Source organism: Lepisosteus oculatus, chromosome 13, assembly GCF_040954835.1.
Source record: "Lepisosteus oculatus isolate fLepOcu1 chromosome 13, fLepOcu1.hap2, whole genome shotgun sequence".
In the NCBI taxonomy this organism is placed as follows: domain Eukaryota; kingdom Metazoa; phylum Chordata; class Actinopteri; order Semionotiformes; family Lepisosteidae; genus Lepisosteus; species Lepisosteus oculatus.
The window spans coordinates 8,739,210-8,753,800 of record NC_090708.1 but is presented as its reverse complement, the minus strand read 5'-3'; the positions used below and the strand labels follow the sequence as shown (position 1 = coordinate 8,753,800).

Below are 14,591 nucleotides of genomic sequence, written 5' to 3'. Positions count from 1 at the left end.
GTTGTCTTATACAGTCTACAGATATATGTATTGCTATATAGTCTACAGATGTACAGTATATTATACAGATTGAATGCAACATCTCTCCATACTTACTAATTTAGCTGTTCAAGCACCATTATGTAGCTTATATGAGGTTGTTTATATAATTCCTAGCAAAGAGTTGTCTAAGGTGGATTAGAATTGCCCCGACAGCCATGGGGTAGAATGTGGGACTGAGTAGAGAGCTATCCAGTAAGCTCAGTGCGTCACTTTTTACACTCTGTCTCCCAAATACAAAGAGCTATATCAATATGTTTTGGAATTAGCACATCGTAAGCTTATTATTGTACAGTGTACTGTGCCAAGAGCTTTCACCTTGAAGCATTTGGAGCACATCTTTTTGTCATGTCTTAAGTAATCTCTAGGCGGGGGGGAGTAATTTTGCAATCCACTTCCTGGAACGTTGTTTTATGAAGACTGACATTTAATTTTACCTGCAGTGTTTTTTATGCAATAACTTGATAGTGATGGGGGCTGCATCACTATCAGCTCCACATAAAATAACCATTAGAGATGTCTGTAAGGCAGCAGAAGGCTGTTATATTTCTTAACATAAACTGGACAATCCGTCATCTTTTTTATTTAGATTGATTTGTAAACTGACGGACAAGGTGGTCTATCATTCATTGTGTTGTCATTATTCTTTTACTTTCCTCATAGAGTTGTGGGAGTGTGGTCAGTTTACTCAGTAATGTTGTTGAAGCTAATCCCCTGGGCTCTTTCATGAAATAGCTTGTTAACATCCTTAGATCACACAACTAATAAGTGGCTCTGTGGCTAAAGATCTGGGCCTGTGACTGGAAGGTTGCCGGTTCAAATCCCGTACCCAGCAAAGGAATCCTACTCTGTTGGGCCCCTGAGCAAGGCCCTTAACCCCAACTGCTCCAGGGGCGCTGTACAATGGCTGCCGTGCTCTGACCTCAAACTTCTCTCCCTGTCTGTGTGTCTGTGTCTCATGGAGAGCAAGATGGGGTATGCGAAAAGTCGAATTCCTAATTCAAGAAATTGTATAGGGCTAATAAAGTGATGTTATCATTACATTAATAACTACCAAATGGGATAGATCGTCCAGCATCCTCTCATTTGTAACCTCTTATATTCTTATGTTGTCATTAACACTGAGATCTCTGTCATCTCTTTTACAGTTGAAACTGTCCTTCACTTTGGATCGAGAGAGTGGGATGCCTCAAGGCTGTTATGTATATCAGTACAGGGACAGTAACAAGTAAGTACCAAATCATAAAAGGTTACTCCATTAAATAAGGAGCCAAATTGCACCTGTTTTATGTAGAATTTAGATTTGCTTAATTAGGAGTGTTTTAGAAAATTCACCTATGACAGGCATTCGAATTCATCAACTAAAACTAGGCATGTCTAAAACATTAATTTGACTTTCATTGTGACATGTTACTGCAAAAGATATTTTCACTATTGGACCAGAGTTCAATCTAGAGAAAAGCTTGGTCACGGCTGAGCTCTCAGTTAGACACGGACTATTATGAATTCCCTGGTATTTGAACTTTAAAATCTTAGTCAAAGTCTCTTAACCAAGTGTGTGAAGGTAATATCTGTCTATTCCCATGGTCTTCTGAAGCTTTTCATCTCTCTGAGTAACTCTAGGTGGTACTTTTTTCTTGCTTCACACAAATACCACTAGCAGAAGGAACTAAGTGAGATATGACCCTCAAGGCTTATTGATACTCTTTGAAGCAGTGACTAAAAACAGGAAGCTTAGGTAAAGTCATGTCACTTGTTATTTTAAAGGTATTTGATAGTCACAACAGTCCCTTCAGAAGTTAAACCAGGTTTGTCCTATGATTTTACAAATAAAAAAACAGGTTTGTATGTAAAATTTGTCAAAAGAAAATTTAAAATGTGGAAGGAGTTCTAATTTAAAATATTGTTTCTGCATTTCTTTGGAGTGGTGCTTGCAGTTCCTCATATTTAGAGTTCATAAAGGCAAATCCTGACTTTTTGCGAATGTTTAAGGATGGTGCATTCTGTGCCGAATTATTGTTTTTACAGCTGTCCCCTCCCTGACAAGAGTAGCTTCTGGTGAGAGAGAGATGTTGTGAGTGGGTTCGCTGTCTTTTCTTAGGTTTTTCATTTAAAGTGCTCATTACCATGCTGGACTGCCACCACTCGGTAAACTAAGCTTATTATAAACAGTTGGCCTGGAGCTATACAAAATTGTTTGCTGTAATGTTTTAGAATTACTTTCATCCACTTCTTCTTTGAAATTAACTGTGATTCCATGTACTTGCTGCTATGAAAAGAAGATTGCAGTAAATGTACCTTGGAGGCAAGCTTTTTGATTCCATGTGAACAGAAGTGAACAGAGTGTGTTGCTTTGTACCCAGAGTTCAAGATAGATGAACTGTCTCTTTGCTGTCCTTTCAGGAATTCAGTGTTACTTCTTTGACTCTCCACTTTTTTTTATAGGGCTGAGAAACACTAGAGTAGTAATAATAATCGCTTACACTTATATCGTGCTTTTCTGGACACTCCACTCAAAGTGCTTTACAGGTAATGGGGACTCCCCTCCACCACCACCAGTGTGCAGCCCCACCTGGATGATGCAACGGCAGCCATAGTGCGCCAGAACGCTCACCACACTTCAGTTATAAGTGGGGAGGAGAACAGAGTGATGAAGACAGTTCATAGATGGGGATTATTAGGAGGCCATGATTGGTAAGGGCCAATGGGAAATCTGGCCAGGACACCAGGGTAACACCACTATTCTTTTCGAGAAATGTCCTGGGATTTTTAATGACCACAGAGAGTCAGGACCTCAGTTTTGCGTCTCATCCAAAGGACGGCGCCTTTTTACAGTATAGTGTCCCCGTCACTATATTGGGGCATAAGGACCCACACAGGCCGCAGGGTGAGCGTCCCCTGCTGGCCCCACTAACACCACTTCCAGCAGAAACCTTAGTTTTTCCCAGGAGGTCTCCCATCCAGGTACTAACCAGGCTCACCTGCTGAGCTTCAGTGGCAGCCAGTTGTGAATTGCAGGATGACATGGCTGCTGGAAAAAGTTTTTTACTAGTAAAAGCATGGAGTCGAGAATGAACACCTGAAAAAGGCTCCACAGCCAAAAACACTGTCTCTCTTCTCTGTTCAGCATGTAATAAACCTTTACCTGTTCCTTTGAAGTCAATAAAAACAGTAAACTGTCACTAATAACTATACATATTCTAATATTTGTGCAATATTTGTAATGTATTGGAAGAATAGTAACTGGCTCATCTTGATTTAATTTGATGTTTTAAAGACAAGGACTATAAGCTAATTTTTTAAATGTTTACATACAAGTAATAAGTGCTATGTCAACAAGCGACATAGCGAAACTTGTTCGAGCTCCTTCTTGTATTTAGTTTTGTTTCTCCTACCTGTATGTAACACTGCACTTCCAATTTGTTTTACTCAGTTTCTTTAACTATATGCTGTTTTTTTCATCATTAATGTTTTATTCTTCTTAATTGATTTAATAAGCCATTAGGGCCCTTGATTCATTTAGTCTTGGGATTAATCTGTTATGTGCTTCAAAGAGATTATCTGTTGCCATCAGTCTTCTGCTGATTTCAAAACTCTTATCCTGTTTTGTTTCTATTAAGGCCTGTTTTAATCCTTAGTCTTTTTCTGATGTGTTTCTTCTGTAGTCTTTTAACAATACCAATGTTACATAGCTCTGGTTTGGTACATTCTGACATACCAGTGATGTCTACAATTTCTTTCTCATTACTGATTGCATATAGTTCCCTATATTTATAACTCTTACAACTCTTCCACATTTACAACTCCTACACCTGGAAAGGCGATTAGAGAAGAAGTAAAGCCAAAAGCAGTAGGTATCGACACCTTGACATGAGTAATTATTCTGAGCAGAGTTGTACCATAAGAAGATAAAAAGAAGGCACGCTCAGTGAATTTTATGTGGTCATCTTACTTAAATCAGTGCACTTAGTGATCATTAGTACTCATGTGTCTTAAATTTAATTCTTTGTCATACAGTTGCCTTATATGACTTTTTGCAACTATGTAAGACTGTGGGTAAAGAATTTAGTATGACATATCATTTTACTAATCGTCGAGCTATGAGAAGAACACATGCCTTTTTTTTTTAACAAGAAGTAAAGAATTGCTGACCAGGAAAACGTTTCTGCCTAGCAAAAATGTACAGTTGAAGCATATGACTATTCAATGGTATGGCAGTTAATATAGCATACAACCTCAATGATTTGAAGGTGGAGTTATTCAGTCTGGCTTCACAATCCATAGGCAAAAGTAGCCAGCTGGGGAGGTCCTCTAGGGGCTTTCTGGGCATGACTAGGGAGAGGACTGGCCTTCAGCGAGTGCTGAGAGCTTCAAAGCTGTTGCCATAGAAATAATTTCCAGTGTTCGAGTGGAAAATGAGGCCTTTTATGAAACTAAGACCACACAAGCGCCCCTTAGGTATTAAACTTTCCTAGTAAAAATTTATGGAGTTATTTTTGTTGCACGACTTGATGCAAAGCCCAATTTGCCCCTAAAAATAGGCAGTGTAGTTGTTTAACATCAACTCATAATAAAAACTCACCGGGTGCCTTGAGTTGGTAGGAGTTTCTGATTGTATGCCACTGTGTTGGGATGCCTAGAGTTCAGGCAGTGAAATCAGAAATGCCTGGGTTCCCCATGTGGGAGCGTGACAGCCACAGGGCTGAAGAGTTGATTTTTGATACTTCCCTGGCAGAAGCATTTGCCACAACAAAGGTGAAAAGTAACCCATCATTTGCATACTCAGAACCATTAAATTATTTTGGAGTTTTGTGCAGCGTTCAATTACATGTATCAGTTATTTTAATATTCTTCAGAACAAAAAGACTTGGAACTTCATGGTTAAAAAAGCTGATCATTTTCACTTTTACAGCTAAAGATAAAAGGTGAGGATACAGTGTGATATTCTACAGGGGCAGCCTTGCTTTTGAAACTGAACAGACTTCAGGGCACTGTGAGCTTTGCTGTTTATGGGCAAATTTGTGGCTCGCTGATGGCTCTTTTTACTGTTAATGACCAGAGATTTGTCCAGTCCTGACTCGTGATGGTGTTTTTAATAGAACACCATAAATAGATAGTCCCGAGTTTTGTTGTGTTATCCTTTAGATTACTCGAACACAGTCCTTGTCACTATCTAGGCAGATTTATAAAAAATGTAAGTCTCATACCGCCAGGACTTATTTTTAACAACACAGTATTATAGATGGACCCTTCCACACATGACCATCAATGCCACTTCCTATTGTTCCTCACTTCTTCAGTGCAAGATTCTCTGTATATAAAAAACAGTTGTGTGTGCTGCCTACCTAAAACCAGCCCATTTCAGCTGGGCTGAGCTGTGAGTCCTCACGCTGAGGGTTAGGGAGTAGCTGACTTCTATTTACCCTTCCAAACCAATATATCTAACCTCAAGTCTGCGTGCAGAGGATACAAATTGTTCCAAATTGTGTGGTGACCCGGTGATTTGGACTTTTTTCACCTCAAGGATGAAGCAAGATCACTAGTTTCAAATTTTCTTGCTCCTGAGGAGAAAAGGAAGAGAAAATGCTCTCTGCTTTACTTCTTCCAGACCACAACATTTAGTGTGCCTATACTGCTTGATCCTTCTGTGTCAGTTTTACATTGAAGACAAAAAAAACTATAATCTTAACAGGGGTACAGACCTTTTAGAGAAGCAGAAAAAAATGAATGAATGAGGCTTTTCCAAAACCACAAGCGTTTAGAAAATTGTTCATGTGCTCATATCACTAATGCAGAAATAATGATTTAGTTTCCCAGGGCAGCAGTGGAAATCCTTTGTTGTTGGCAGTAAACTTGGAAATGTGAAATCTGTAGTTGTTTTAGTGAACTCTAGGGGCTCCTGGAAAGGGAAAGGTTGGGACATTAAATGTTTTCTAACACTTACCTACTGGCAAATCAGGTCAATTCTAAAGATAATTCCTTTCATAAACCACCAGTCATAAAAGTCTGATTATGTTTTCTTGTAGAATACAGACATCAGACATTATCGTTTCAGCTGAAGTATTGTCCTTGTTTTTATAGTGTATACCCCCATTTGCTTTGAATGACTGGTTCATGTTTTACTCATGTTGTACTTAAAAAGTTGAATATCACCCTAAAAGCTTTACTGAATTGTGAACCACATTATAACAAAACATACTGAAGGTAGGTGGATGTCCTAGGACTTCACTGTTTGTCAGACAGTTTGTCAGTTGTTTTTTATGTTCTCGGACACAGAGCTTGCATCAAACCAGCTAAGTATGGTTATGGTTCAGGATGTCTGGGGGTTTTCTTTCTCCCTGTGCAGTTCAAGTGTCTAAGCAAGTGGTAACTGGCAAGAAAGAATTGGGGGGGGGAGGGTGCTGCATCGTTAAAAAAAAATTCAAAAAGGATGTCCAATGGGGGCATGGGTTAACTTTGTATTCACTGATGGACACTCTTAACTTCAACATTTCCAAGTAAGGACATAATGATTTGTATTAAGTGTTCACACAGATATGATCAAAACGAGAGTTTCTCAATGTGCTTGTAATTTTCTTGTGAAGGGAGGAGGGTAGTCCATAACCCAAAGAGGTGACCAATATTCACAGTAAAACCAATGTGTCCAGATGTGTATAGTTCTGTCAGACAGTCCTTCCTGCTTTTGTTAAAATTACATTGTAGCCTTTCCATCTGATTGGGCTGCTGTAGCTTGATTTCTATTACCTTGTATCAGTTCAAATGAGATATTATAATGCTGATCTGTGCAGAGGCATGTAGATATAGTTAAATGTAGTACTCAGGATAAGCATGATTTGTAAATCAGATAAGGTTTCTAATGATTGCTAAAAAAGGAATCAAGCCAACTTGCTTTAAGGAAATTAATACATGGTGCAGATACAATTCCTTACAAAGCTTTCATCCAGTAAGGTTATTAAAACGTGCATGCATTACATATTAAAATAAATCTGTAAGACGGTGGTAGGTACATTGTTCTTGTTTGAACCACATTCCTCGGAAGACCATGGGGAATGACCTGCTGTCCTCAGTCACCTGATCAATTGGAAGAAGACAGTAGTTTAGATGACAAAATTGTTCAGGTGGTAATCAACCTCCACTGTCTGAAAAGAGAGCAGAGCCTCTGTTATGTGCTGCACAAGAGGGAGAAATGAGCAAAGGAAGCAACCAATGGACATTCCTATGGAATCGATTTTTTGGCGCACAGTTGAGAGAGTTTTGTTTTTGAGCCAGTAAGATTACCTGTCTGGTTGTTTCTAAGGAGGGATTTTGAGGAAGTAGATTAGTTAGAGCTCAGAGAGAGAGGCTTTTGTTTTCTGTTTTGTTTTGGAGTTTCCCTTGCTGTATATAAATAAAAGAGTATTATTTTTAGTGTGTATGCTTCCTTAGACCTGCCTGTAAAAAGATTCCTGTTACGGCAACTTGACCCAGGGCAAGCCACACAAAATCAATGTTTATTCACCTTATTGTTGCGAGATTACATTAAAATGTAAAACAACCAGAATCAGAACCATTTTCCCATTGCTCATTATTTTTATTGTTGTTTGGATATACGGTATAATGTTACTAGCTGTGAGAACAGCTCTGTAATAGTTCTGTGTTATGCCTTGTTGTTTTGGCGATCTGAGTTCACGGACAACAAAACAAATGCTGGTTTTTATTATTTTTGAATTGATAGATTTGAGTATTCAGAATACCACTGAAAACGCGGTGTAAGCTGTTGATTCTTTCATTTGCATTTCTCGGCAGAGAAGAGAAGAGGATGTTTGGTTTAAACCTTTTTCACTGGCCAGAATGAATTGAACGTTTTCAACTTTATCTTTCAAGAAAGCCTACTATGTACGTTGTACTGGAGTGTGCTAAATGTCCAGTCTTGTGTTGAGCAATGCGGACAGTTAATTACAGTGAATCAGTGGACATTTGCTTGTAAATGTGGGAAGTTCAATAGGGTTTTGATGACCTGTTGCCTTGCCTCTGGCAATATACTTGCAATGTTCACAGGTGCTGTTCTTTCAGCACCAGTGCTCTCCCAGAGAGTAGAGGGCTGAACTCTGTTAAAGCAACAGACCTGTTTCAGAGACTGTGTTACTGACAGTAAAAAGTAGCTTAGGTACTTTTATTAATTTAATTTTTATTTTGTAAAAATCCTAGTCTTAAGGCCAAAAACCACTGCCAGCAAAATGATTCGCCATTTTCAGTGCCAGGATCTTTTGAATTTAACTAGGGTGTTTTTTCTCCCCTTGGGTACTGGCTCAGATCAGCAGTAATCATTTCAAACGGGCGTCCACACTGCTGTCTGTTAGTGAGCTTAGGTGTGTTTTCTGACTTGCATAGCACATTTGCAACACTAAGAGCCTGTAGGGTGGGTGGTGGGGACTGTGCTTCTTAGGACGTTTAAGCCTGTACAATAGTTCTCTTATACATATGCCTTAAGGTAGAGTTTTTTTTTCCATGATGTTGTGAATTATTTCTATGTACAAAAGAGTTACTGGTAGTAGCTTGCAGTTCTTCCCTCTGTTTTTAAAGCCAACATTGCCGGAACACTGATTCCATTTGTGACAGGTTGATGTGTTTCGTAGCTGAAATGATAAAAGGCTATTGTTTGAGCCCGACTTAAAAATACTTCTAATGAGACGCCGAATGATTTGCCTGCATTTGCTCAGGTCTGTCTTACAAAAATCTCCTGAGCAGAATTAATTTCAAGACTTCACATGTGAGTTGATAATTTCTTAATAAATTGCCAATTTACTAAAGTTACATCTTCTTGGGTCATGCTGATTTTGTTCTGGAAAAGATTACATAGACCTTAACTGTTAAAGCTTGACAGTACAGTATGTTTAGATATTTTGATATATTAAAACATTAGAACACTGTGTACCCCAGGAAACAAAAATAGTTAAGGAGCTAAATTTCTACATTGTGTTCAAAAGATGTTTCCTATTTATGTTGGATGTGCCAAATCAAGATAAAATCAATTAGGTTTTCTTGACCTGGCCTTAGATCTGGCACAGTTTCTTAGCTTTTGAGTGCTGACTTATTTTGATGTTTGCTCTTCTTGTAAAATGCAGCGTGATCTACAAGTGCTTGTAAGCCAAACATTGGAACTTTACAGTTTAAAGGTAAAGCACAGTTCTGAAAGTGTGATGCTTATACCCCAGTTTGTCTTGTTTGACAGATGCTGTATCAAATCAGAACAATTACAGATCAGATTTGAGTTCTTGACATGCAGAGAAAGCATAACATAGTATGGACATATTGTCTAATTTTTCCACCGCTAATTTGTAGGTGATTTGATGAACTGCCTGGAAAAGGTGACGCTATGTTGGATCTTGTCAGAGTGAAACAAGTACTTGAGCTCAGCAGCACTCTGGTTTTAATTGTGAAACACCCAAGTCAGAGGTTGGTCTCTTGTAATGATGTTTTCATTCTTCTTCCCCAGCCCATCTGAGACAAAAGATAAACCATAGCTGCCATCTCCAGATGCAGGGCTGAATCAAATTCTTAACCCTGTCTTTAACCCCATCTGTGAAGCAGTATCCTGTCTGGGGGAGGTCACAAGCAGTGTTCTCAACCCTGCCAGTGGGTGTGTTCAAACTGTTCATATCAACACGGTGGATGTTGGGAAGTTTTTCTTAACCTCTCTGCTACTCTGCACCCCAGTGCAAGACTAATTGGGTGCGTCACACCTTGGTTCAAATGGGCAAAGGTGTTTAAACCTTTGCTTTCATCCTCACCAGATGAAATAAGTTGGTCTTGCAGTAAATGTTGGACTGCCTACTCGCCACTAAAAACATTCAACATTCAACTAGAAGCCAAATTATGGTAGTTACATTGTATAAAACTGGATAAAATAAATCAATTATTTTAAAAGAAAATGAAAGGCATGATAGTGTAAACCTAGATAATGATACAACGTAGGTGCAAGACTATGTGAAATCATGTTATTTACTTGCTGAGATATTTTGGAACTGCTGAAGTATTGGCATGTACTGTAAATATGAATACATATTTAATACAAGTTCTTCTTGAGAATCTCTTAATATCTCTGTTAGGCATTTATTTCAATAAAAAAACACAGTTTTCACACAATAAAGTCAGTTTAACAAAGTTATAAAATACTGCAGAAAACCTGAAGTTCTTTTGTGTGTATTTCAGAGTTGAGTTACAGGGTGCCTTTGACACGCTGGTGACTCTTTGGATTGGTGTGGCGTGTCTGCAGTATGAGCTGCTTTCACAGTGCCAACCCATCAGGATAAAGGCTACTTGACTGCGGAGTTTGCACAGCATACAAAAGATAAAAACAAAGCCTCAACTTTAACCAGTCATTCCTCCTTGGCATTTTGAATGCTCATTTACGCAATTTAGAAAGACCTTGTCACATGACATAGTCCAAAGGTCCTGGGTACAATTTATAGTAGAGAAGAAGAAAAGTGAAAATTGTCAGTTTGAAATGTAACCAGTCCCTTTTAATAATAATTAAAAAAAAGCAGTAAGCATTTCAGCAGTGCCTTCCGCTGTGCAGAAAGTTCAAAAAGGAGGTTAAAATGAGCATTTCCAAAATGTCGAAAACTAAGCTCACCAGTTTTGAGGTGATAAAAGGAGAGCTACAGGGTTCTACATGTAGATAAGGCAGAGCAATCACTCTTGTTCTTAAATGAGTAAAGAAGGCATCTGATTGCTTTCTTTCCTGTGTTTTCCTTCCCAGTGGGGGTGGGTTGCTATAGAAATGTCAGTCTTTTGAATGTTTTTAATGGCTTATGTGTCACTTCAGAAACAATACCACACACAGTACTTTGGACAGCTCTGCAAAATAACCTTTAAGAGCTGGAAAACAACCAAAGTAGACTTAAAATACTGATAGCAGTACAAACTGGCTTTGGATTGATCTTTTCTGAGGAGATTTTGAAACTATACACTTTCCTCAGCGAGTCCGATTCAGTGATGAGAAGAGGTTTTGTAAGGCTAAAATAATGTGATCAGAAATATAATTTTAAAGAACCTCACTAAGCATATCCCAAAGAACATTTCTGGTCATGCCCGAGCATACACTGTAAAAAGCAGTCTGTTGGCAGCCAAACAAAACATATTGCCTTCTCGTCCCGGGATCCTCGCTGTGTGAAGTTCAATGGAGGCAGTGTTTAACCGATGGAGTGACACGTCAGTATCAAGCAGCGTGGCTTTGTGGCCCCCTCTGAACTTTCCCAGGGATAGAAAGAGGCCGTATTTTTGTCCCCCATGTGCAGTCTAATTGGGAGGGCCTGTCCACGAACCCCAGGCTGCACACCCAGGCCATAACAAATTTTTTAACAAAGATCAATCATGTGTTCACAAAACACTGGCAACCGCAGACTAACATGGCTCAGATGAATGTGCCTGTGGCGTGACCTGCTGTACCAGATAGAGGTGTTCCCATACACAACACAGAAAGCCTGCTCTCCTTTATCTCCCAAAACTGCGCATTTTGTATGCACACATGCAGGAAGCCAATTACGTGTGCGACGTGCAGTTGCTTTTTTCAGAAACAAATTCACATTGTGATTTTTTTTCGTTCATATTAGGAGTCCACTTTTTTCGTGCTGTATCATTGCATATTCTTTTAAAAAGATCTTTAACCTTGAACCAATATAGTTAAATGTGTCAAAAAAGTTTTTTTTGCCCTTAAGCAAAGCTTTTTTGGAAAATGTATTTTTGACAGGTATTGGTGATTTAAAGATACAGCTAAGGGATTCGAAGGTTTCTAGGTTTCTGTCCGGTTTATTCCAAAGCCCACAAATTCCCCCAGGAGGAAAAAAACGAACCAAACTTTGCAGGCTGCAAAAAAGTTTATTTTTGCATTGAGAGGTGAGGACGGTCCATTCTCCCATTGTATTTAAGATTTTGCTTATTTTGGGGAAAACCATTAACCCTCCATGTCATTTTAAGTTTCTTTGCCTCTGTGTTGTATATTAAATTTCAAAATTCAAAAAGTGTAATTGGGTGGTTCCAGAAATCTTTGTCCACTTATAAGATAAGGGTCGTGGCACTTAGAGTGATTCTTGTTCAGTTAGATGACAGGAGTGTTAGAGAGTCCAGTGCGGAGCGAAAGAGGCTATGTAATGGAAATCTCAAGAGCACCTTCATAAGGATGGTGTTGAGATTCAGTTTTGTGTTGCTTGACTGTTCAGTAAAAGTGCTCTCTTGAGTGAAAGCTGGAACCCAGTGCTGGAGTATGCAGGGCCATGTGCTAGTCTCACTGGGACTAAGATGTGGATTACTAGGCGCTGAAAGAAGACTCACAGGGGGCAATGCTGCCCAGCACAGGGGACAGGGGAACAGGCCAGTGTGTGTTGGCTTTCATGGCCCTGCTCCCCATCATGAATTTCACACTTCATTTATGCTCAATGCCTCTTTGAAGTCTCATTTTGAGACAAAAGGTCAGTTTTTGAAATTTCTTGATTAAGCAGCACACCGTTTAAACTTTTTTTTATAAATATCAAGCTTGTGTTCTAGGTTTAGTGTTTGTGACATGAATTTGGGATGAGTGATTTTGAACCTTGGAAACCAATGGAAGTGCATTCATAAATATATCTACTAGTTTGTATTTTTTTCATGATGTGGGAATTTTCTATATGGGTAGGTTATATGAGTCAAAAGATCTGGGCAAAAACCCGACCTTTGACGATTAAATATTTGCTTTAGAGTGGATATTAATAATTCTCAAACTTAAGATCCTACAGCCATACATTTGCCAATGAAGCTGACAAAAATGACAGTTACCAACAAGTGCTACTTGTGGACACTGCTGAGAGGACTTGTTGTGAAAGTTTCTTTTTTGGGGAAGCAAAACTTTGTGTATCTGTGCACAAGGAGACAAATCACAAATGATATGTTAATCCTTGGATACCTCTAAATCGAATAATATTAGTTTGTTTGCTAGTGTTTTTATGACCTTGGTAATGTTTTGATACAACCCCTGGCAAACCTGAACTGAAAAAGAGCTTGAACAGCAGGGTGAGTATCCTTTCCAAATGTCAAAAGCCTTTAGCAGCTTTGATGTCTTTCAAACACCTTTTGGCTGAATGCTGCATTTGCATTAGGTGTTTGTCAGCTAAGTTCATTTTAATATGTATTAGACATTTAAAAGGAAGGCATACCAAGTAGTTTATTTTTGGTGTCTAATGTTGTCTAACCCCTTTAAATGAAGACAGAATTTCTACACCTGCAACACCTTATTGATGAGTTGGAAAATTGAACTGTGAATTACTCAATTTGACGAAATGTTCCTGAAATTGATGTAGAAGAGAATATGGTATTGGTAGTTTATTCAATAGATTTCTTCATACAAAATGGCTAAATGTACATTAGTGGCATCTTTTATCTGTGGCACCGACACTTGCCATCTCCTCAGTTCTATCACAATGCAGAAAAGATAGATACATTTGTTCTACACTTCTAATGTGAGTTAATGTAAAAAATGTATCAAAGCCATCTGACCTGACACTTCCATTGTTACTCACTGAGCATCTGTAATAGAATTCAGTCTTCCTGCAATGAATTTAATAGAACAATGCTTAGTTACATCCAAGTAATTAAATAACCACCTAATTATTTTTTAAGATTGATAATTGCAGACTTCAGTAACTAGGCATTTCAGCATGAATCAAAGTTCAAGTATCCATGAGAAAATGCACGTAGCTCTAATGATAGGTTCTGCATTTTGCATGCAATGGTTATGAACTTGATTTACAACCTGCTTTACTGACTTAGATTGGAAGAGTTTCGGTGAAGGCAGTTATGCCATTTGAAGGTCACATACAGGTCAACAAAAAGGTATGCATGTAAAAAATAACAAGGGTTCATCTGAGTAGAAGGGGAAAGAACTGTAAGAGTTTTCAATGTCTGCGATAAAGTTCTTAGCAATTCTATAGTTCTCACCCTACACTTTGTTTCTACAGTAAGTACCACTTACTGTTCATCTGCAGTTATAGAACACATCAGTGCTTCCTTCAGTGTCGTTGAGCACCTGAAAGGCTCTTGTATCCAAAGTCTCTAGATTGTACTTTGATGAGTTCGTCTCTAAGAAAAACTTGAGAGGTTTTCTGTCTTAACACGTTGCTCCCCCATCTGGTAAATGGACAGAATCGGTCTTGTTATACAGTGTTTTCTGAAATGAGGCTCCATTTTCATCGAGGCATTTTTCTATATACATTCGCTCGCCACACAATGCATTTAACGCAAATGAAATGGTCAGGATTGTTAGTAGTACTTCCACAGTTATTGCTGCATCATAGTTTCAGCATTTTTTTTAGTTTTCTGTATCTTACTGACCCTCAAATTGATGTGATGTTTTCTTACTGCACGAGAAGACAATTTGCTGTTTTCCCCACTTTTTGTATGTCTAATCTGCTGAGGGAATCTTACGTGAAAACAATTGGAGAAGGGGTGCTGTTAAACTTTTTCTTCCCCCCCAATTTCTTCGTGGTTAAGTTTCTTCTATCTTCTGTGCAACTTTTATGATTTGAGTGTTTGAAGCTGTG

General features: G+C 38.6%; 1 protein-coding gene across 5 annotated transcripts in view; it reads left to right on the top strand.

Moving 5' to 3' along the window:
• dis3l2 (DIS3 like 3'-5' exoribonuclease 2) overlaps positions 1–14,591 on the top strand; it is a 140,687-nt gene that overhangs the window by 100,447 nt on the left and 25,649 nt on the right. For all 5 annotated transcript variants that reach the window (XR_001480119.2, XM_069197302.1, XM_069197303.1 and 2 more), the window contains one exon: positions 1,188–1,267. Coding sequence is in view for 4 of the 5 variants with exons in the window: in XM_069197302.1 (XP_069053403.1) it covers positions 1,188–1,267 (80 nt within the window). In the remaining variant the exon portion in view is untranslated. The remainder of the gene's footprint in view (positions 1–1,187; positions 1,268–14,591) is intronic.